This window comes from Podarcis erhardii, assembly GCF_964252035.2.
Source record: "Podarcis erhardii genome assembly, chromosome: 4".
In the NCBI taxonomy this organism is placed as follows: domain Eukaryota; kingdom Metazoa; phylum Chordata; class Lepidosauria; order Squamata; family Lacertidae; genus Podarcis; species Podarcis erhardii.
The window spans coordinates 35,757,562-35,782,212 of record NC_138508.1 but is presented as its reverse complement, the minus strand read 5'-3'; the positions used below and the strand labels follow the sequence as shown (position 1 = coordinate 35,782,212).

General features: G+C 40.1%; 1 protein-coding gene across 37 annotated transcripts in view; it reads left to right on the top strand.

The window, feature by feature from the left end:
• The window catches only part of ABI3BP (ABI family member 3 binding protein), a 133,599-nt gene that overhangs the window by 77,517 nt on the left and 31,431 nt on the right, over positions 1 to 24,651 (top strand). For 12 of the 37 annotated variants that reach the window (XM_081859610.1, XM_081859578.1, XM_081859594.1 and 9 more), the window contains 15 exons: positions 1,310 to 1,384; positions 1,765 to 1,839; positions 3,043 to 3,117; positions 6,051 to 6,125; positions 7,818 to 7,886; positions 8,992 to 9,033; positions 9,550 to 9,621; positions 10,745 to 10,792; positions 11,045 to 11,116; positions 12,946 to 13,014; positions 14,073 to 14,120; positions 15,251 to 15,325; positions 18,085 to 18,159; positions 21,964 to 22,038; positions 24,057 to 24,134. In XM_081859610.1, the coding sequence (XP_081715736.1) occupies positions 1,310 to 1,384; positions 1,765 to 1,839; positions 3,043 to 3,117; positions 6,051 to 6,125; positions 7,818 to 7,886; positions 8,992 to 9,033; positions 9,550 to 9,621; positions 10,745 to 10,792; positions 11,045 to 11,116; positions 12,946 to 13,014; positions 14,073 to 14,120; positions 15,251 to 15,325; positions 18,085 to 18,159; positions 21,964 to 22,038; positions 24,057 to 24,134 (1,023 nt within the window). The remainder of the gene's footprint in view (positions 1 to 1,309; positions 1,385 to 1,764; positions 1,840 to 3,042; positions 3,118 to 6,050; positions 6,126 to 7,817; positions 7,887 to 8,991; positions 9,034 to 9,549; positions 9,622 to 10,744; positions 10,793 to 11,044; positions 11,117 to 12,945; positions 13,015 to 14,072; positions 14,121 to 15,250; positions 15,326 to 18,084; positions 18,160 to 21,963; positions 22,039 to 24,056; positions 24,135 to 24,651) is intronic. The other 25 variants (XM_081859598.1, XM_081859597.1, XM_081859595.1 and 22 more) reach the window with 15 other exon arrangements.

Here is a 24,651-nt window from a genome sequence, read left to right as displayed (position 1 = left end):
TATTTAAAAAAATATTTATAGTACTTGAATTTGGATGATTTTTAGATAGCTTTCCTTGTGGGCAAAGCGGTTGTGAGGTCACAGCTGCAGAGATACAGTGGGGGAGCCATACCAATTCTCCCCCTGGTGTATCAGCACATGTCCCATTGTTTCACTTCCTTGCCCCTCCGAGTAAGCAGCAGCTATGCTGTTGTTAGGAGGCTACTGCTGCAGCTACACCCCTCCCCCCAGAAGCTGCTTCTGTCCGTGGTTTGGAACAAACTACAGTTTCCCTTTGTGTCAGGGAACTTGGTTTATCTAAACCATAGTTAGTTAATACAAGGACCAAACTGTGGTTTTGAACTACACTTTGAAGAACTTCCTGTATGAAATCTGAAACCGCAATTTGCTCCAAACCACAAAAAGAGGCTTTAAATTTTCTTCCTCCTGTAGCATGTTCACTTCACACACAAAAAATAATAATTTATTGTTATATCTGTACAGTGGTACCTCAGTTTACAAACTTAATCCATTCCGGAAGTCCGTTCTTAAACCAAAACCGTTCTTAAACCGAAGTGCACTTTCCCTAATGAGGCCTCCTGCTGCCGGTGCCCTTCTACCATTTGGATTCCGTTCTTACACCAAGGTAAAGTTCTCAAACCAAGACACTATTTCTGGTTTTGCGGAGTTCATAAACCGAATCGTTCGTAAAAAGGACTGTTCTTAAACCGAGGTACCACTGTATTTGACCTAGCATTCTAAATTTGTTATCCAGAAGTATATGGAAAAGTCCTTCTTTTACCTATGATTATGAATTGGCATGTAGTATTCTATAATTTTTATACCAGCTTTACTAATTTTCTCCACACGTATTTCTTGTGAGAGCTACCACAAGCCTTGTCAATTATGCATCAATTCCAGCATTACATAATCAGCATAATCACCCATTACATGAGTAATGAAAATATTATTTAACAGTACATGTAATTGATGGCACTTGAGAGAGTCCAAAGTACTTCACATACGTTATATTTGTGATCCTTAAAACAACTTGGTAAGGTAGGCTAATATTGTTATTCCTATAGATAGATCACCTGGGCATGAGGGAGAATGGCTTTCTTAAAGTCATCTGGTGAGTTACTGGAAAAGAATAGACAATATGATTTTGCTGTTGTTTGAGGCTTTAAGAGGTATATTTTTTGCAACAAATTTACAATTTTTAAACATCCTTTTCACCTTCACTTTAGTTTATTTGATTCTAATTTCCTAGGAAGAAAATTAAAAAAGACAGTAAGAAGCAAAAATCTATAATACAACCTGTGTCTTTCAGCTCTGCCAGAAACAGAATTGGTTCCTTCTACACCTAAACCTTCTGCCCATCCCAAAATACCAGAATCTAAACATGGTAATAACAATTCATTCCATGGATTGTAATTATTGATGTTGTTTGAATTCAAAGTTAGCCTGTTTGAAAAAAGCTATGTTGTTGGTTTGAGGAAATATAAAACCCTTTTGGGTCAACTTTGTGTAGACTTCAGTCTTTGCGCGCTACCTCATATATTCATATTCATAAAATATTTCGGTGTAAACAGTTATAATAAGAAAACCATGCAGGAATCAGAAAGAACCCTATTTTTATATTAATATATTTTATATTATATTAATTGCAAGTAATCATATACTGATTCTGGGCAATGGGAAATAGATCTAACTTTAAACATCTTTTATGAATAACTGTCTAATTCCCGCATGATTTATTGCTCTCTCTCTTTTCTTTTTCATCAGCAGAAAAAGAACCTCAATGGGAAGCCTCTACACTTAAAATTTATAAAACCCCTGAATTGCCAAGAACAACACAGGGTAATAATTAATTAGGTTTACATGAAGTGACAGATGAATAATTGTAATAGTTAAATAACTCTGTATATGCCTCCATTTATTCTATAGATGGTTGGTCTATTAAATATGGGCCACATGGAATGGACTGCGAATACACACTGTTGAAAGCTACAGAACAGAGTCAGTTCTTTCCTTTCCCCTTCCTCTCCTGTGCCACTCACCTACCCAGTTAGAACATTAGAGGGGAAATGTACTATGGACTTTTTCAGCCCACCCCCTGGGCTGGAAGTTGGACTTTTCATAGCTCACAAGCAGGGCGACAAAGTCAGGGATGTTTCAGTTTATTCCTAACCATTCTACATGAGTGCAAAAAATATGGTGAAGCAGACTTATGTATATGCATCCCATGTAGGATCTGGCAAATGCAAATGTACACAGGTACTTCCCAGTGTTGGTTCTCTGCATGCATTCAGTATTTGGGAGTCTGTCAGGGTGCCAAAACACTGGAGTGGGACCTTTGAACGCAGCACAAAACACAATATTGGTGCTTCAGTTGTTTTATGATGCTTACTATCTCTGGGGTCTGAGAAAAAACAAAACAATACCCCCCTAACCCTCCAATCATAGAAGAGGAGTGGGGAAGGCAAGGTTAGCATCCAGGGCCTTATCTTTGAAAAACAGGAGATCTGTGCTGTTTGTTGGACAGGAAACTGCTGAAAGAAAAATGCATAGCGGTTTGCAGGCATCCCAGGGAAATAGATTATTTTCTTCATATATTGATCAAGTTCCAAAAAACAGTGAGACTAGTTCTGTGAGCCCAAGGGGCCATGCCTATAACCCTGTGCAGACTTACCTGTCTGACTTGCTAAGATTTGCTTCGAAATATACACAGAATATTTTTTAAACTCAAGTAGCAGCCCCTCCATGACGTTTGGCAAACTACTTTTGAGTCTCCCAGACTAGTTTGTAATATGGCTTTATTTTTAAGGGGAAAGGATCGAAAAGAAAATAATCACACAAGCATAGCATAAGCCTGTTGTATATGTCATGCAGTTCTTGGTATCTCAGTAACTGTTTGTTTGGGATACTCCTATGTAGTTTTGGACTTAGGTGTGCACACAACGCTGGTCGTGAAGGACTCCCCCTCGTTTTAATTTCTCGGTGCTATCTGAGCTGCTTTCTTAGGGCACATACAAATGACCTTTTCGCTTTTATTCCTTTCAGCTCCCAGTAAAACAAAAATCCCAGTTTCCAAGCCCCAAATCCCTCCCCATCTGGAAGAGCCAAAGATTGTACCGGGTAATTGCTATGTACTTTCCTATAACTATTTTATTCCACAGCATGGATCAAGCTTTCTTCTGACAGACTTGGACATGCAGTTCACAAAAACAGAACATGTGTTGTTCGTGTGCATTCATTCTTATATAATCTTAGAACATGTAATGCAATATAATTCCATTTGTAATCGCAAGTAACAGTCTGAGATTAAAAACAGCTTCTAAACACCAAATTAGATTTTGCTGTCATGTCAAAGCTTATAGTTCTGTTGTTTTGTAAGTTAAAATATTGTAATGGGGTGAATTAAGTTGCCATTACCTAATTTGTTTGAAATCTGGCTCAGGTTTGACAATTAAGTTAATGTTGGTTGATTTGCTAGCTCAGTCACTACTAGCAATAAATAATGATAGGGATAAAATTCTGAAAAAGGTTTCAAGAAAAATACCAACGAAAACTCAATGAAAGAATATTTTGACTGGAAATAAATGCTATGCTACTTCTATTCCATACAAAGAAGTATGGTACTATGGGTGCTGGGGCTCACCTGACCTCCTGGCAGCTGAGCTACAGCTATTTATTGGAAGGTGGGGCAGCAGGGAGATTTGTGTGGTGCAAATGTACCACCAGGAGAGCTGTATTGGCTGTGCCAGTTCATTTGCCCAGCACTGATCTCCCTGCCTCCTCGTCCCTCTCCTTCCTGATAAGCAGCAGTGACTCAGCAGTTAGGAGTTCAAGTGAGCACCGCTGCCCCCTACCTTTGTAGATATTTCAGATTTCAGACCCAAGCAAATATTTTTATTTTTATTTTTCATGCTACCTCTGTTCATGAGAATGTCTGCAGAACTAAACAGACTTATGTGATATATGCTAACATTTTGATATTTTTCATATTAGCTTTGATAAAGCACAATTAAACCATTCAATCTTAATATGTTCCTCGAAATCTGGCACTTTAATTTGCAATAACCAATTTCTTCAACCTGTGATGGCCAGACCCACTCTAGCCAAGCTGCTTGGGTGCAATTTCCCATTTAGCTATGACTTAATCATCCTCTCACAGTACTTTGACCAGAAAAGCCCTTACATTTCCCCCACCCCCTAAAAAATCTAGGTTTGTCTCCAATGTGAAAGCAGGGACTTCAAAAGCCTCTACTAGGATTGAAGTAAAACACATAGTATAGGAAGGTGCCATGTGCAGCCCAAGGACTTTGAATTAAATATAGAGAATAAACGCACACAGGCACATATAGTTGGAAATATATTTTCCATTCAGATATACTATCAGCTTTCAGACAATAAGAAGTACAGCTGTGCTCTGTGCAACATGTGGTCTTCTCCATCCATGTATAAAGATTAATCCAGAGATATAAATGAGAGGCAACAGATGTGCCTTTCGCAATGTAAACTGAAATTTCCATATTGTTTATTTTCTTCATGTTTTTGTAGAGTTGAAGGAAAGTCATAGAATTTCACCAAGATTGAAAGGGGAAACTGGCCATTAAAATGATGAGATGCTTGGATAAGTACCATGCATCTATTTTTAGTTATGAGTCAGAAGTAGAACAGGGTTTGTGTTACTTGATCTATACCCTAAAGCTTGCCCTGTCTCCTACAGGTCAGCTACTCTCCGGTGTACTCAGCTAAACATACAAATCTGAAATATTAGCTCAGGGGAGTGAAAAGCAGTTGGACTTCCTGTTGGTGACACAATTCCCTTGTGTACTGTTTGCCTTAGCACCAGAGAGGCTTTAATGTGCCAGGTTGACAGTGTGTGTGTCTTGGAATGGATGTTGACGACTGATGTATTATTTTTCACTTTCTTAGGATGGATAATATATGCTGTATGCTAAATATAACACGTTCATATTTCTATTAAATTAGCTTCAACATTCCTTTCCCTCTTGTTAAGCAGCAACCTGCAGAGTTGGGCATTGTCTTTCCCTTTTAAAAACTTATGGAAGTAATGAAACATTTTGGTTTCATGGGTTTGTAGACTTTTGCTCTTCTCCTTAAGATATTCCACTGGAAGAAGCCTCATTTTCTCCACTTGTACTGGTACTGGATCAGGCTGTATTATTCCAACTTTAAAAGAGTACTACCTTCTGCTTTTCATTGTGCTTGAATAACTCAGCCACATGATCTTCTGAATGCTCTGAAGCAGGGGTGAGATATCTGTGGCCTCCATATGTCATTGGAATATCATCAGCTCAAGCCAACATGTCCAATTGTCAATCCAACAATGTCTGGAGGGAGGACTAAAAATTTTCCTGCTCTGTTTTAGAGAACTATAGGTGCCACTTCAGATGTTTTGAATTAGTAAAATGACAGCAAATATGAATCTGCTTCCATCTTCTAATAACTTGCTTTGGAGGAGGACTTGATGTTTTGTATAATATCATATTTGCCTTTAAATTGTTTATGTTTCTCAGGGCAAAATACATCAGACTAAACTATTTTATCTGCACGATAACCTTGAGTGAAATAGGCTGAAATGCGGATTTGTCAAAGACCACTAAGTTAACATTAGCGCTGAGCAAGGATTCAATCCCACAAGAACATAAGAAGAGCCCTACTAGATTAGACTGAAGTCTACCTAGTTCAACATCCTGTTTCCCACAGTAGTCAGCCAGATGCTCAAGGGAAGCCCATTGGCAGGATGTGAACCCAGTAAATAGCCTATTGCTGCTGAGTATCCAGCAACTGATACTCAGAGACTTGCTACCTCTGAACCTGGAGGATAGTAAATATAGCCATGCTCTCCATGCATTTTCTAATCAAGGTCTCCCAAATTAAATGCAACAGTGATACTACACTACTTGATTATATTTATGATTAGGTAGACAGTCCAAAAATGCCGTTAAAACAGAGTATGCCGCACATTATTTGAATACACATTCTAAAATCCTGAACTCTCAGATTTTCCTTTCTTAAGAGACTATCCTTTACTCCAACAGTTACCAGCAAATTGATTCCAGTTCCCACCACAACTAAGGTTTCTCACACTGTCGGACATCCAGGGGCAACAATGGGTAATATATTTTACTTCAGCTAATTGTCACTATCCAGCTGATTCTTTTAATTTCTTCTCATTACTACAAGGAACCTTTCATTTACTACAAGTGCATTATCTACCACAATTTCATCTTTAGAATTTTGCTAGCCTTTCAAATTTTAGGGTTAGTCTACTATAACATCCACCTTAGACATTGCTGCTGCTGCTGTTTTAGGAGAGTAGTTCCCATGTACAGTATGTGAAACGTACCCTATCCTACTAGCCCCATATTTTCTGCAAAAATCTTCAAGAACCTTTTCTTGCATGGGTGAAACTCTTGACCACTAACACATGAGAAACCGAGTCTATGACACGGATGCTACAGTTGCCACATATTGCAGACATTTGTGACATACCAAGACTGGAGCAACAGGGACCATGAGCATGACTTTGACAGAATCAGGTCTATACGTCTGCCTGTCTCTTCTGCAAAGCTGCCAACTCCTCAGGTCAATAGACTGCTGACAAAAAAAAACCCACACCAAAACCCAGTGCTCCTATATGATGTACCATAGTGCTATCAGTATCTCAGACTTGAGACAGAATCTGTTGCAACACTTTGCCTTCCCACAAAACAACAACACATTTTTTTTGACCCACTTTGCACTAAAGCATGTCATAGGAACTCCTGCTGAGTATAGAATAATTCAAACCAATGCACTGGAATGGAATGTCATATCCTATTAAGCAAAGCTTGACAGTTTAACTTGGTTTCACTGCTAGGAATTACCGTAGACACATCTAGTTAGCATCTGAATCCCACAGCCCCAGTCTTCCTCCCAACTGCCAAATCCTCCAGCCTGTCAGCTTTTATCATACTTCCACAGTCATTGCCAGCAAAAGTATTTGGTAAGCCAGCTGCGAAAATTTGTAAACTCTATACATTAAATTAATTTTAATCTCAAAATAAATAGCGCAAGTACACTCAGTCTGATTGCCCTTTTGTTTTACCATTAAATCCCATAAGGAATCTTTTAGGAATATTTTTGTTTAAAATGTTTAACTGACACAAAACCGTCATATAAAACCCTCCAGAATCAAATAAACTTTCATAATTAGGTTTGAATGTTGATGGTTTGAATCAACTGGTTATTCAAACCAGACTGGCTCAGAAATTTCTGTGGAATCGTGGTTAAATAGATGATGCGCCTGAGAAGGTACAAGCAGACTCTGTAATATATTGAGTTCCGATGCTTTAAAATAAGTCATACCAGATAATCAAGGGGAGTAGTTCCTCTGAATGGTGGAGTCTTGCTCAGGAAAAGGAGCTTGTAAAAGAGACCATTTTGCTGTGGCTCAGCAAAAAATTAAAGCTGAAACAATGCATCTATTAAAAAAAAAAGGTGTTTGTATGTTAGGTATAACAGGACAGACTTCATATAGAAAAACGTCTTCTTTTGAGCATGACCATTAGGAGTGCTTCCATCCTTGTGGAGTACACTTGAGAGTTCTGGAGAGATGAAAGGTAGGAGATACTGGATGTTGGCTCAGTGCATCACAAGAACATGTTGAGTAAGAGAGTAAGCCCCACAGAAGGCAGCAAACTTACTTCTGAGTAAACATGCAAAGGAATGCACCATCGGTCTTTAAGATAAATGTCATCTGAACCATATGATACATCCTTTGAGTTGGCATGCGTTTGAATTATTTACCGATGTTTTTTCCCCAGCTGTAACTGAAGCAGATCAGTTTCCTTTTAAACCGTCCACAGCACCAGAACCCTCATTTACTAAATCTGGTAATTATGTGTTTTTTCAAATGGACTTAATGAAACCTTCTGTGATGCCATTGCTGGTAGAGATTTTGTTGGTGCTACTCATGTAGGCATTCCTTGTTCAAGCATAGTCCCTGAACAGGGCTCTGGTGGTATGACTGCAAATATACTGCAGGTGCCATCTTGACTGGTCACTAGACTGTTTCCTGTCTAGACTCCCAGCAATCTAGATCTCAGCATTTTGGCACTTTGGATTGTTAGATTGTGAGCAATTGATCCTGCCTGCTAGGCTGACGGTCTGAAACAATCACAAACATGGCCTCTGGTTAACAGTTTGACTATTCAACTGTTTTAACATTTCCAGATGTACTTGAAGAATGTGAATGGGAGGTCTGATTGAATAACAGAGCAAATTCCAAATAAAAATATAATAGGCAGTAACTGCCTCTCAGAGAGGTACATTTCAAAATGAGGTTGGATAAGGCATTTGATTGTATGTATGTATGTAAAATATCGCTCTCTAGTCCGCCTTTCCTAGTGTCAGAAAAGTATTTTGAAAACCAATACAATAACTAATCCATTAAAATTCTATGACTGCAAAAACAGAACGATAACCGAAATAATAGCAGCAGACATCCATGCAACTATCCCCAGCCTTCACAAACAGGATAGCCCTTACAGAAGCAAGTGAAGCAGGAGTGGTTAACTGTTTTCAGGCTGAAGGGCACTTTGACCCATGGCCAACCTTCCACATCCTGCATGGTAAGGTAGGAATCACAAAGATGGGAAACCACTCCCCCCCCCCCTATTTTTTTTTAAAATTGTAAACAAAACACTGCAGAATTATTAGACCCTAACAAAAATCTCTTGGTTGACCATATATGAGCCACAGATTAGCCACCCCTGACCTAAAGATTAAGAGGCAGAAATGTACTTCCAAACTATGGATCTTCAGTAATATTTTCTTGCGTGTATGTTTTCCACTGTTAACTCACTTGATTCTAAGATTTTGTACCAAACTCTGACTTTAAAATAGTAGCATAGCCTTATGTTTATAGGGTAATGCAATTGTTACATTCATTCTGAAAGGTTTTCCTCATTTTAATCGTTACCTTTTTTTCTGGTGCAGTTTCGGAGCCTATTACATTTAGCAATGAACTTCCAATAGTAGGTAATGGTGTTTTCCTCGTGCACTGACTGGTCTTGTTCACTTTCTTTTCTCAGAAACCATTTGCATTTTCTCCTTCTGAAAGGTCATCTAACACCATCCTCCCCCCCCCCATTAAAATTCACCCTTTCTCTAGGTATGTTGATCACTTAGCACATTTGTAACCATTTTCATTTTCACCCCACAGAATTACTTTTTCTTTCCTCGCACAGTGATTCTGTCACCTTTTGAAAACAGCTGGAAGTAGCCACATTACACTGCAGTCAAGTCTTTCGTGTGTGATTCACATTCCTTTTTTAAGCTAGGCTCCAGAAATGGCCACGAATCATATGAATCACTTTAACCAACCTTATACATATATTATGGCAACTTTCCTTTCGAAAGTCTCTTGTGTTGTCTGCCTTGGTGCACTTCTTTCCCACAGCATGATTTTGTTTCATCACCTTCACCTTCGCATCTGAAAAGCCAGAGCCAAACATATTGGTCTTTAACAGCTCCTAACCAATTTTTCTCTTTCAGCTCCAGAAGTCAAGCATCGTGTTTCGAGTCCTAAGACAACCATTGGCCCTCATGTGCTGCATACTAAACCTGGTAATTTTCCTCAGTTGTCACATTTAAAATGGTCTGTGTATGCATCTCAGTAACATTGCATGGGTGTAGTTGCCTTTGGTAATACATGAATACACCCCATTCAGTTTAAAGGAAATTTTGCAACCAAAACGAAGTGCAGGATTTCATTCTAAGCCCATAATAGCTGGCATTCAGTGGTGCCCTAGCAAGAGCAGAAGGGGCAGTTTCAGACCCTCTCATTCACATTGCATCAAACACCAATCCAGAGGGTCCTCTGAGGGCTGCAGGTGCTTTTGTGGAAAGAAGAAGTTGGGAATGACGTGTTCTGCAAATGGAACTCTTTTTACAGTTCTTTTGATCTAAGACATTGATAGTAATAATATATACGTATCGCTTTGGGGTGCTTGAGTGTTTTGTTTGGTCTACATTTTTAAGCAAACTGATTTGATCTGCACTTCCAGGACTAATATTATCTTTACACAGAATATAGTTAAATGTTTCATTCTCACACACTTCTCCGAATTTTGCAATAACAGTTCTTTGCTCAAAAAATTACCAAAACGCACATGTAAAAGCATGTTTTAAGTTAAAATGCATACAAAGATTGAGGAAGAAATGGAACGGAACTGATTCACGAATCAGCACGTGCAAAAAATAGAATGATTCCTCCATCCTTAGCATTATTATAAAACCAGGTCTATTACAAGTATGTTGTCAAGATAGCCTCTTGTTACCTTCCCCACAATTGCCATTTCACATCTCCATGCATAATCATCACTGTTGATGTCTGACCACTTTCCTTCCTTTCCTCACTTTGCTCATTAGCATGACATCTAGATTATCCTTTGATTTGATACAATTTTGGAAAGAAAATTACTAAGAATACATGCATGGACATTTTAAAGGCACATAGATTAATAAGTATTATCTTTAGTAAAATTTAATAATTCTTCTGATCTACCAGCAGACATTAGTAATATTGTTTTCAGTGTAAATTAAGATTTTTTTTCATATTTTATTTTATATGTTTACTCCTTGTTATGTTTTACTATTTTTGTTCGTCATTGTTCTGATGATTTTGTTTGCCACTTTGGCAAGAAGCATCATTTATTATATATAAAAGTTTTGTTTTGTTTTTGTATAGACATGAAACCTGTTGCACATAGAACTGAGCCACCCAAGTCTGAACTAGGTAATGATGCTTCACTGAAATTTACATTCTTCTGTTTTTTATTTTGATTTTTTTATTGTTGATATATGCCGCTCTGAGTACACTATCAACAGAAGATAAAAATATGTAAACATTAAGTAAAACCAAGTGGTATTATGGGAAATGCATTTTCTTTTCTGAAATGCACATGTGTCTTGTTCTTATCTCATATGTGACTCAGACAAGACAAGCCTAATCTCAGATCCACCCCACCCCCCGTTTTGTTTCCAACAGTACCATTTATTACGGACTTGGACTCAATTAACCTCCATATTCATGTTTTCAATGGTCCCAAAGCTACTCCGGGTAATGGATTATTTACTTCCTTGAAAAGTATATTTAATCTGTTTATCCTTCTTACAACTTTATGAAACACTAATTGCACTTTGATTCTTCTGCTTGTCATTGACTTCCAACCCATTTCTTTGCTGTTCCATCAAAGAACAACCACCCCCCCAAAAAATCTTCTTCATAAGAAGATTGCCATCAAACATAGCTTCCACACTTCTCTATACTTTTTGGTCACTTTATTCTATTCGATTTGAAGAAGGCACTGTGTACACTTAGTAAGTTCAAATGTTTTGATTTTCATTTCATCCAAGCTCTTCAGTGGTGTGACAACAAGAACAGATTGTCCAAATTTGAAAGCTGGTAATTTTTTTATTAATTTTTTATTAATGGGACGCGGGTGGCACTGTGGGTTAAACCACAGAGCCTAGGACTTGCCGATCAGAAGGTCGGCGATTCAAATCCCCACAATGGGATGAGCTCCCATTGCTCGGTCCCTGCTCCTGCCAACCTAGCAGTTCAAAAGCACGTCAAAATGCAAGTAGATAAATAGGTACCACTCTGACGGGAACGTAAACAGCGTTTCCGTGCGCTGTTCTGGTTTGCCAGAAGCGGCTTAGTCATGCTGGCCACATGACCCAGAAGCTGTACGCCGGCTCCCTCGGCCAATAAAGCGAGATGAGTGCCGCAACCCCAGAATCGGACACGACTGGACCTAATGGTCAGGGGTCCCTTTACCTTTACCTTTACCTTTAATTTTATTAATGTGTTAATGTTTCACTTGAATTTATCCAGTATTTTGAGTGTTTAAGCAGCTCCTTTTGCATTCATTTTGTCTTCATATTCTAATAGTATATATAACTACTCTCAGTTTTACTTTTATGTAAGAGTATTTGTAATCTTCCCTTCATCACAATGCAATACCAGGGCAGAGCAGGAAAATAAGAAAATCACATCAATAGCAGTCCTCAACAAAAATCCAGAACTCATCCTATAGATAGAAGTGGAACCACTGACTCACCATGCCTCCAACTCTTGAACTGCAGTCAGCGTAGCAGTACAACGGTTGAGAGATTAATAAACAACAGTGTCCTACTTGTCTCTCTCCAAATCCATCTGATCATATATCTGAGTGACCCAAATCTGTTTCATTCCCAAAGCCAAACCTAAAGCAAAACTGGAATGGGTCCAAATAAACCACTTCTTCCAAGAGCACCTGAAGTTAAGCAGCTACCACCTTCCCTAAGAAAGTAAAAATTGCAATTGGGAGATTTGCCACAAACCTCTTGATCCACGAGGGCTTCTTAATTAGTGGTCAAGCCATCACCTCTTGCAGTGCACCACTCATTTAAGGATGCTTTCAGCATTCCCTGGAACCATCCCTTCAACCCTTTCCTGCTATGTTGTATCAGTCAAGCTTTGTGCCATTGGCCACAAATTTCCAAGGGTCTTATCTGCCTTCTCCAGCCATAAAACCTGAAACTGATCCAATGACACCTGAGCAGATGGCGCACTTCTCTAACCCTGCCCCTGATTCAATACCTAGTCATGGAGCTTTGCCAAATCAAAGTAGTTTGGGTCTCTCTGGATCAATATTTGTGTGTTTAAATGTCTGTCAAGTTTCCAAGGGCAGCCAGCCTGTTGTATCCATTCTTATAATCTGCACCTAAAGTCAAAACATGCTTTTTTAAAATTCCTTTGCACGTCTCTCCTTTATCCTTCTTCATTATCTTTAGTAGGAAGTAAGACAGAGGCATGTTGTACCCACATTCATTGCATCTGCTCTCACACTGAGATTTCTGAACAATGTACCAATTTATAACTTGCATTCTCTATTTTGTTTCCAGAAGAAAGAGACCCTGTGCCTTCCAGACCAAAAACTTGGCTCAGCCCTGACGTGCCCCAGACCAAGCCTGGTAAATTCATCTTTGTTTTGTATGAATTCATCCATCAGTTTTGCTTTTTATCTATTTTGGCACAGCCTGGAATACTTCATTCTTTTTCCTAAAAATGCAGTCAAATATTCTAAGGGGGCAGAACAGGGTGTTTGCAGGCATTTATACATGATTTCACTGACACTCGCTGTGCCTCAGAACGTAACCCCTGCATAAACGGGGGGGGGGGCACTGCCAGTACTTATTTCATTTTTAGAACCCTCTTCCTCCCAACTGCTAGTCGCTAGGACGCACCCCACATGGTGCAGTCTAGAGAAACTGCACAGAATTACAGTGCAGCTAGGCTACCAAAATAGAAAGAAGCATGAGTACTGTGGTCTACTCTACTGGAAATCCACCTCTCTCTCTTCTTAAGGAAAACAGCCTCTGTAGTAGCTGCACTTGGAACTTCATCCTTGGGAAAATAGTAAAGGTAAAGGGACCCCTGACCATTAGGTCCAGTCGCAGACGACTCTGGGGTTGTGGCGCTCTTCTTGCTTTACTGGCTGAGGGAGCCGGCGTACAGCTTCCGGGTCATGTGGCCAGCATGACTAAGCCGCTTCTGGCAAACCAGAGCAGTGCACGGAAACGCCGTTTACCTTCCCACTGGAGCGGTACCTATTTATCTACTTGCACTGCATACTTTCGAACTGCTAGGTTGGCAGGAGCAGGGACCAAGCAATGGGAGCTCACCCCATCACGGGGATTTGAACCGCCGACCTTCTGATTGGCAAGCCCTAGGCTTTGTGGTTTAACCCACAGTGCCGCCTGCATCCCATGCAGGGAAAATAGTAAGAACACACAAAATAATGTACATTCATTGCCACTACACTGGAAATACTTCCACTTAAGAGTTATCAGAGGACAAACTTGTACCCACTTGAAGTTGTAACTTGAAGTTAATCAAAATAAAGTGCATTAAATGAGTGCTAGCTTCAAATGAATCAAAGCTTTTTTTTTTTCATGTTATGCTTATAATGACTTGTAAGCTTATTATTGAATACATGCCTTTTTATTTACTAATATTATTGATGATGCAGACATGGAAGCAGTTACTTTTAGAACTGAACAACCAAAGTCAACAATGGGTAAAACATTTTAATCATGGATGATCATATTTGCTTGCCTTCATAATTTCCAATAGAATTTCAAATCTATTCTGTACCATACTGTACTTTCTTGTTCATCATTTCACCTTGACATTCAGCTTTCTTAGCTGCTAGTGTCTCTTCCATAACATTACTAAAATCACCATGCTGCACTGGGTCTAGAAAAGGACGACATTGCACTGAAACCCCACATCTTTCAAAATTGGACTCATAAAAGATTTAGGGGACCGGGGTCTTGCAGAGTATATGTTCACAAGAAATCACAGCAACTCGAACCCAGAGATGCTCCTTGGCTGGCAAAAATCTTCCTCTGCTCTTTCTGACCTATCAAAATGACCGAAATATAATGAAGCCATTCCAACTGCAGAAGACAGTTGCCCTCTTCAGACGTTCTATATTTGTGTTAAGTACACATGCAAGAGGAACACCCAAGCTCCACTCCCTATCCGGATAAAGCCATTCCTGTCGCTCTCCATGAGTTGGAGGGCAAGTTTCACAAGTGGAGGTTCCCCATGCATTTTATGGCTCTGGGAAGTCACAGCTTCAAAATATGAAGGGAGATTGCAGCAGCATAGGAGGCTACTCCCTTAAGAAGATCGCCCTCAGCTGAAACGGTGATAGGGCTTGTGTTAGCTCTAACCCCCTACCCCGTCCAGCCTTGCATGTTCACTTACTATTGAGTATAGAATGCCTAAAGAGGTCCTTTGCACAAATACTTTTAAAGACCTTTCAATGGCCCACTAGAGCCTATATGCTACAACCTGTGACAAAACAAGATGTGATGAAAATACCACTGAGGTACTGGAAGCCTGTTATATGAGATCATGTTGATTTGTTTTCAGCTGCTTCAAATTATTTTTCATTCTGTATTTTAGAGTTAGACTTCAAATCTCTCTGAACTGCTAATTTCATCAGTGACTTTATGCCTTCATTTATATCACCCAACTCCATTCAGCATGCACACTCTAATTATCACTGGTGGCTTATTGTTTGTTGTTACTTCTTATGCATATGTTTTGTAGAAGTGATGCTTGTGGGCATCCACTCCTACTTGCATTTGGCAGCCCTGTAGTATTATAGTAAAATGGCTCATGTTCAATTCCTTTTAGTTCCTAAAGAAACTCGCCGTGTCCCTGCCAGACCAAGAACATCTCCCAGCCCTGGTTTAACAACAACCAAGCCTAGTAAGTGGTTCATTATTTTGAGTTTCTGCTCAATTATATTCAGTGTTTGATTATATTCAATGTCTCCTCTACTAAGAACCATTTAACATATAGAGGTGCATCGTGAATATCTACTCAGGGAAAAGTCTTCAAAATAAATGCCATAATAACAACAATAACAATAACAATAACAATAATAAATTTATTTGTACCCTGTCCTCCCCGGCCGGAGCTGGGCTCAGGGCAATTAACATCATAAAATTAAAACAGTATACAAAGAACATAAAAACAGGCAATCAGTTAATTAAAATACATCTTAAAATTAGTTCAGAGCAAATTAAAACCTGGACAGATGGCAGTCCACTGGTAAAATTGAGAGTGGTTAATATTCTCCGGGGCCAACTGTTACCACTGGTCTTATAAAGGACCTGTGAGCGGGCTAGGAGGCCACTTTAATGCTTGTTCTTATACAGAAAGAAAAGAATCCAACTGAACCCCAATCAAAGGCCTGGTGGAACAGCTCCATCTTGCAGACCCTGCGGAAAGATGTCAAATCCCGCAGGGCCCTGGTCTCTTGTGAGGGAGCGTTCCACCAGACTGGGGCCACAGCCAAAAAGGCCCTGGCTCTGGTCGAGGCCAGTCTAATCTCCCTAGGGCCTGGGATCTTCAGGGTGTTATTACTTGCCTTAAGGTCCTCCATGGGGCATACCAGGAGAGGTGGTCCCTGATCACTGAAATTTACTAGCATCTTAAAATACAGGGGAAAATCGGTTTAAATTTTGTTTTTTATTCCTTTTACTTTCTTGCCAAATGGAACGTTCTCCTACCCCATACATAAAAATACCATATGTACACCAAATATATACACAGGTGAACACCTTTTCCCATAACAGTCCTGCTTGTACTTTGAAATCTCCTAGGGAGGCCCTTTTGGCGATACCATCTGTACATGAGGTCAGATGATGTATTAGTTTGCCAGAGGGCATTCCTGGTAACAGCATCCCGATTGTGGAACACCCTCCTTGCTTTGGTTCTGTTGAGGCTAACACTGTCCATCTTTTGGTGCCAACCGAAGACCTTCTGAATACGTAGACCTTCTGAATCTGAAGACCTTTGGTGCCCTTCTGAATACGTACATTGATATTCCTCACTGATACACAGTGATCACTGTATTTTTGTTCTATTGTAATGGATTAGTTTGATGGTTTCAACTGTATCATATTTTATTGTATTCTATTTTTTTGTTAACGGCCCTGAGATCATCTATGATGAAGGGAGCGATATGGATTTTAAGAATAAAAATAAAAACTTTATAAAACAAATAACAATTACAAAAACGTTATAAAATATGTACATAAAAAATAGCCATATATATCTATGTTGAGTCTCTTAGCAGTTGGCATGCTCAACAGATAACACAATATCAAAGCACGGGATGAATCACTGCTTAGCAACCAGAACAATGTTTCCCCTTTCTAAACACACTTTTAGCCAACTGAACAAGTCATTTATCTTGTACTGCTTTCTGTAAACAACATTTCCATACATAATGTGCTATGTCTTTTATTCCACCCATGTAGCCATTTTCTACTTCTAAGAGTCAGTGTTATTCGACTCAACAATGCAAGTTGTTGTCTGGCTTGAGCGACTTGCAGTAACAATTTGGATATTGGCCAAGTACAGATATTATGGGTTAGAAGGGGGCCATGCACAACTTATTTTATAATCAGCATATCATTCTGTATCTTGGTATCAATACACATTGGATTGACTTCCAGCTTTTCTTTCTGTGTAGGAAGGCCTTTTGTATAAACTTGTTCTTTTTTTTAATCTTTATGAACACCCACTGCATGCATTTTAGATTCTCTGCTTGTTGAATAATTTTTTCTCCTTTTTAACCAGCAGTTAATAGTTAGCATTTGTTCTAAGGTAGTTCGTTAAGCGCCTTTCTCTGCCAATAGATCTGTTGGAAATGCAGGAAGAAGGAGGCAGTAGCTGCAGTTATTAATGCAAGGATGGGAGAACCAGTGGCTCTGACCAGTGCTTTTTTTTTCTTTTTTAAAAAAATGCTTAGGGCTACTCTCATTTTGACTCAAGAAAATCACCATTTTATAGTTCAAATTGGGAAAAATAAATACAGTAAATGGACAAAAGTACAAAGAACATACATTACCTCATATTACACAGCTGACAGATCACAGTAACTTCACACATTAAATGCTCGCTTCCATCTGAGACTCAGAAAACACCATGACAGGAAATGAGGCTGCCATCAGGAGTAGCGACGGAACTGACGATTCACCGTGCTAGAGAATAAACTAAAACATTTTAAATTTTTAGTTTCTTCTCCCATTAGATTCACAAAATATTTAGGGGTATGTGTACCCCTGCGTCCCCCCAGAAAAAAAGCACTGGCTCTAACCATTGGCCATGCTGTCTGGGGCTGATGGGAGTTGGAGTCCAACAACATGTGGAGAACCCCAGTTTCACCATCCCTGCCTTAATGGCATTTGCAAGGAAGGGCTCCAGCATGACATGTGGATCTGCTGCAGGGCTGGTTCAGCAATGCAAACTGTAGCCAGGCCTATTTTCCCAGCAATTCCATTTGTGTGGGAAAGCTTTATCCTGTCTTGTGGCCAGAGCCCTTTCCTGAAAACATGCAAAAAGTAGCACAGAAATGTAATGGGATCCAGACGAAAACTCAAAGGTGATAGTTTGTTGCGTCAAGAAGAAATAAGATGGTATAGATGCAACTTTAATTCAACTTTTGTACCTTTCAGGTCAAAAAGGGAGTCGCCGTGTTCCACCCAAGCCTAAAACGTCACCCAGCCCAAAAACACCTCATACAAAACCAGGTAAGCACATCACTTTCAACAGTTATTTTACATCAAAGTGTGTCTTTGGCCAAACCTGTGTCATTGAAACTTACTTTTGCTGTAGTTCACGGTTTATGAATGTATAAAACTGTTGTATACTGAATCAGGCCATTGGTCCACCTAGCCCAGTATTCTCTACTCTGACTGGCCGCAGTTCTTTGGGAACCAAAGCAGAGGCTCTTTCTCATCCCCGGTACCTGATTTTGTTTTACCTGGAGATGCCAGGGATCGCACCTAGAGCCATATCCAAACACATGCACTAAAATCGAAGGAGGATCCCTGCTGGATCACACCACAGACACATACACTCTAAAACATCCTGCTCTCACTGTGGCTGACCATATGCCTATGAGAAGCAAAACCTGAATGCATAAGAACAGAAGCAGAGGCTGCTGGACAGATGGCCTATCTAGTCCAGCATCATGTCCTCACTCTGGCCACCAAGATGCCTGTGGGAAACCCTCAAGCACCAGAGCACTGTCCTCACCTATGGTTTGAATCCACATGACAGAGTGAGCTCCTCTTGCTTCGTCCTAGCTTCTGCCAACCTAGCAGTTCAAAACCATAACAATGCGAGTAGATAAATAGGTACTGCTGCACTGGGAAGGTAAATGGAGTTTCCGTGCGCTCTGGCTTCTATCATGGTGTCCCATTGCGGCAGAAGCGGTTTAGTCATGCTGGGCAAATGACCTGGAAAGCTGTCTGTGGACAAACTCCGGCTCACTCAGCCTGAAGCAAGGTGAGCACTGTACCCCATAGTCAAATTCGACTGGACTTAACTGTCCAGGGGTCCTTTACCTTAGCCTTATCTTCCATGAGTGCAACAGTAAAAATGTAATCAGTGGCTAGTTGCCAGTTTCTGGACATGCCTGGTTCTTCTCACAATCTATTTCCAAATGGATTTCCACGATAAGCTGACTTCAAAATGTCAGTTTACGTTGGGGTGTGAGGGGGGATGGCAAATGTGACATGAGTCATCCAAAATTCTGCTGAATCAATGTATATGTCACTGAACCAGGTGGTAAGTTTCTTTTTTATACGGATATTTATAACACATCATGGCATGACAGAGGGTTATATTCAGTGGTGTTTTGGATCCCTTTCACCTTAAATAATGCGTAGACCCGTACAATAAACCTCATTGGTTTTGTCACAGGACTAATGCAAGATCATTTCTTGTCGGTTAAGATTTAGAGCTTAATTTGACATATAGCTCACAACAAAGGATAAGGTGCATGGGTAAAGTGCTTTTTCCTTTACCACTGAGTGACAACCACCAGTTCTGATTCATCTGGAATTAGTTCTGTGATGGGCTTGCAGGGCAGGATGTGGTTTCTAATGAGGCTTGGAATGTTTCAGAGATTATGTGGTTAAAATTGAGAGATGGAAAGTAGAGGGTATTTAATGCTAAAGGCTTTTGTTGCTATAATTCAGCTCTCCTTTTCTGTGGATTGTTTGAATGGAATGTGGCCGTACAATATTTACATCTTATATTAAAGCTTTTCATTTTCTAGCACATTTGTCTTTTAAAGAAGCTTTGTGTATATAAAAAGATTTCCTGGTGAGGTTTGAAATAATGTTGAAATGCAGTAGAGCTGATTTACATTCTGTGGAGACTGGAATTATAAATAGTGTCACTTTTTCCACTATATAGTAATCTGAAGAAGGCAGCTCTTGAGCATCCTCCTTAAAAAGAAGCATTTGTTTCAATACATTAGACATATGAGAGTGTTTATTTTCTGAGGCAATTGACTTTCCAAAAAGAAGGCTAAGGCACCAAGAGCTATCAAAATACAATGGTGGGAATCAAGCCCTGGCTTTAAGAACGAAACTCTCCTGTCTGTTGGGAACAAATGGTTCCTGTCGACACAAGTCCCTTGTACAGTGCTATCTTCTGTTCCCTACTGTATCAAAGTTAAGGATATATCTTCTGAGATATCTTGGGCAACTACTCAAGCGTTTTATTTATTTGGGATGCTTGAACACCCTTAGAACTCTCCTGTCAGAACTTATTCTCTATGTGGGAAAGTTGGGATGGGTGAAGATGAGTGGTTGAGGACATGGGAGCTGGCACATACACCCTACTTTTACAGAGTTAACGCCCTCTCACATGTGGCTGTATGCCTCAAAGGAGCTTTAAAGAGCTCCTGATGTGTGTTTAAGTATTCTGCTTGCAAAGAGGGCAGGAATTACAGTTTCTTTGGGATAAGGTAGAATTGAAAACACAAATTTAGAGCACATGATTTCACCCAAAGAGTCCTTGGAATTGTAGTTTCCTCCGTATACAGAGTTACCGTATTGGCCTGAATATAAGCTGCACCCAGACATAAGGCACACCTTTAAAATTGGAGGGGGTGGGAGAAAAAAAGAAAAAAGGACCTGAATATAAGCCGCTCCATTCCTCTGCTGCTCCTGGCTGCATACTGCGGGGGGGGGGGGGAGAATCTGCACTTTGTTGCCAGCGGCCTTTCCCCTTCCTCACTGTCTCCTGGCCTTGGGGGAGAGGGCTGGGACTACACACGGGGTGGGCACCACTTTGCCCCTCTCCTGGCTCTGTTTGCCCCATGCTCCCGACTGCATACTGTAAGGTTGCGAATGTAAGCCACACTTCAACTTTTCATGTGGGAAAAAATGAGGCTTATATTCAGGCCAATACAGTACAATTAGCAGCACCTATGGGCTTGCCCTGCCACTGCTGCCACTGCTGCCACTCCCGCCGCCACCATACCTGACACTGCCTACGCTGCCCACTCTGCTGCCACCACACACCTTGCTGCATCTGCCTCTGGGGAAGACATGGTGCCACAATCAGTGTCAATTCCAGGCAAGATTGCACTGCTTGGGGGTAATATCTCATGTGATTTCAGGCAAGATCTCACCCTAAGTGGACATGATCTCTCCCAAAATCAGTGATGATGGCAACACTGCTTCTACACTACTAGCAGAGGGGGCTGGGCAGGCAGGAGGCACAGGGGGGGCTGCCTCAGCAGCTCCTGCCACCTGAGGCAGTGGGCTCATCCTGCCTAATGGCTGATCGGGCTCTGGCAGCATCCTTAACAAACAACTCTTCACATGATTCTTTGGGATAAGTAAATGCTCATTGGATGTGCTTTAAATGTATGGTGTATCTGCCCAGAGAGTCCACAGTAAATTTGCTGTCTCACATTGGGAGGAGAAAACAACTTGCAGAAATAATGAAGCAACCATCCTAATTTTGCTCTCATTAAAAATCATTATTTATGGTAAGAATTGTTTTAACAATGAGAACATTTATCTCAGTGCTGGTGGTCTTTCCATTTCGCTGGAGGCTTTAATCAGATGCAGGGCAGCCATCTATCAGAGATGCCATGACTCACATATCATCTAAGAACAAAATATGATTCCCCCCCCCTTCAAAATATAGTTTTATTCAGGGGCAAATTTATGCAGACTTAATTACTGATCAATTGGCTGAAACAACTGGTATACAAACAAGTGGCTGAGATTTCCTAAGAGGAGAAACTCACCAATTTTAATGTATTCTTGAGTTCTTGTCCTAATTTATGTTCTTCAAACAGGATCAGGTTTGTTTTCTTTTTGTTATTGCTTTCTTAATGTTATTAAAAGCAAAGCTGTCTTTTCTTTGTTTAAAGTTTGTGTATATATCAGATTCAGTGTTCTTTTTTTATCCAGATATATTTTCTTTGCCTGTGGAAGGACAGACACAAGCTTTGTTGTACAGACACACAAATTTCTGTTCCAGGAAAACATTAAAAAGTATAACACTCCTGGTTATTTTTTCAGTTCGAAAGGAAATGCAGCCTGTTCCTTCCAAATCTAAAATCTCTTCAACCACAGACACACCACAGACTGGACCTGGTAAATAACTTTTACATATGAACATCTTAAATGATCCAGTTTAGGAGATGGAATATGATATGAAAAGCTTTCTTTTAATTTCTTTGTTCTAAAGAAGCAGATATTCATTAAGGCAGGATAAATGTCAAACTCCTTGGAAACAGTGACCGCAAAGCTGTCAAGCTCAACGTATATGTTTATGCAAAATTTCCTCAAATAGTCAATGCTGTTCAGGATAGGGAGTTAGAAAAAAAAAGTTGGGATTGTTCAAATGAAGCTGAAAGGGAAAGTCTGGAAGGTCAATCATTTCAGAAGCTTCGTGGCTATTTCAAAAGCACCATTATGGCTCAGTCAATAGGGTCAGATAAAATCTCTACCTCCAGTTAGGATGGGCACAAACAAGTGCCCAAAGATTCCTATGTGGTTAAAAAACATAGTCTTGTAAAAGTCATAAAAGCCAAGAAAACTTCATCTGTGAAATAATGTCATGCCAGAGCCAGTGTGGTGCAGTGGATAAGAGCAGTAGACTCGTAATCTGGTGAACTGGGTTCGCGTCTCCGCTGCTCCACATGCGGCTGCTGGGTGACCTTGGGCTAGTCACACTTCTCTGAAGTCTCTCAGCCTCACTCACCTCACAGAGTGTTTGTTGTGGGGGAGGAAGGGAAAGGAGAATGTGAGCCGCTTTGAGACTCCTTCAGGTAGTGATAAAGCAGGATATCAAATCCAAACTCCTCCTCTTCTAAATAAGAGGACAAGGGGAATCTGACAAAACAAATATGTGACCAATACGGCAAAGTGCTTAATAATAATAATAATAATAATAATAATAATAATAATAATAATAAATTTATACCCCACCCATCTGGCTGGGTTTCCCCAGCCACTCTGGGCAGCTTCCAACAAAATATTAAAATACAATAGTCTATTAAACATTAAAGGCTTCCCTAAATATATGAAAACAAACTATATATTACAAAAACACATCACAAGTAAGAAACCTTTCAGAGAGCAAGAAGGTAAGGACCATTACAGCAGTAACTGGTGAAGTAGTTCACTTGTGGGACCTGACAGAGGCCATTGGTTGGCAGTGTGGGGAAAAGAGAGCCTATCTTTGCCAATAACCATTGAGCCATATGGAAGCGGGCAGCAGTTCAGCCAGCACTGTGCAAACCTGCTGTTGTTGTTGACTAGCTAGCAGCCTTCTGGTGTTGGAATGGGCTGCTGTTGCCAGCCAATCTGTAACTTCATGCTTGCAAAATGGTGACTGAATCATCTGCCACCTTCACTATCACTGCCCTACAATTGCTGTTGTTAAATTTCTATCCTGCCTTTCCTCCAAGAAACCCAAGGTTGCATAAATGTTTCTCTTCCCCATTCTATCCTAACGACAACCCTGTGAGGTACATTAGGCTGAGAGACAGTGACTGGCCCAAAAGTCACCCAGTGAGCTTCAAGGGTCAGTGTGGATTTGAACGCTGGTCTCCCTAGTCCTAGCCAAAAGCTTATCCAGTCATGGCAGCAGATGATTCCCATCAGAGAATCATTTCATTAGGCACTGCTGATGGCAACGGCTTTAAATGGGTTCTCAAGGAAGACAGTCAAATAGCAAAGAAAACAAATGGTTTGTCTGCTCAGAAGTACCATTCTGTTCAGTGGGGCTTACACCTGGGTTAGTGAGCATAGCATTGCAGCCTAAATAAGTTATTTGCATCAGTACTCTCCGCAATGTTGCCTAGGGAAGGGATGGAGCCATATCATGCAATCCAGCCTATTGCTGAATCCAGACTATACTCCGACCCAAATATAAATCAAGGGCGTTTCTTCTTCAGCACACCAAAATCTTTTTTATATAAATATGTAGCTTTTTCCTTTCAAACTACAGTTTTTAAGAAACATAATAAAAGTCTCAGCCGAGAAAATTCTGCTATCTTACAGCTTGCAGCTCTTTAGAACGATCTGGGCATACGCACTAATGTAAAGCAAATAGTTGTATTAATCTTCTCCAGTTCTCTCATGATGTGTCTCAATTTTTTCCCTAGCAGAAATTATTCCATTCTCTCAAGGTGCTGCCACCACCATCATACCTCATGTTCCTGAAAAGGCAAAGGCAATGCCGGGTAATCCTATTATTTACTCACAGTCATGTTTTTTCTCATAATTCTTTCAGGCAAAAGAATTCCCTGAAGAACCTCAGGGAATTGCAGCTAGTAACTAGCCTCTCTTTCCATTTACTCAAATGCCGTTTGGCACATTTTGTATTGCAGCTAGTAACTATTGCAGCTAGTAACTAGCCTCTCTTTCCATTTACTCAAATGCCGTTTGGCACAAAACACGCAATAATTGTTGAACCTCACATGACAAAATTAAGTCGATGGCATTTCTGCTTATTCTCAATCTTTGAGACATCAAGATTAATTTTGCTTCAGCACCATTTCTGTATGAAAGTTACTCCATTGCTTTTAAAAAAACATACGTTATCATGATTTCCCTTGAACAGGAGTACAATTTGCCTTACTTGGATGTGATGTACTTTATAGGAATATTTAGAACAGACTGCAAAACAGCAAATTATGGCACCATACAAGACTGAGGCTACAATTATAGTGCACCCTTACCTGGAAGCAGGATCCATTG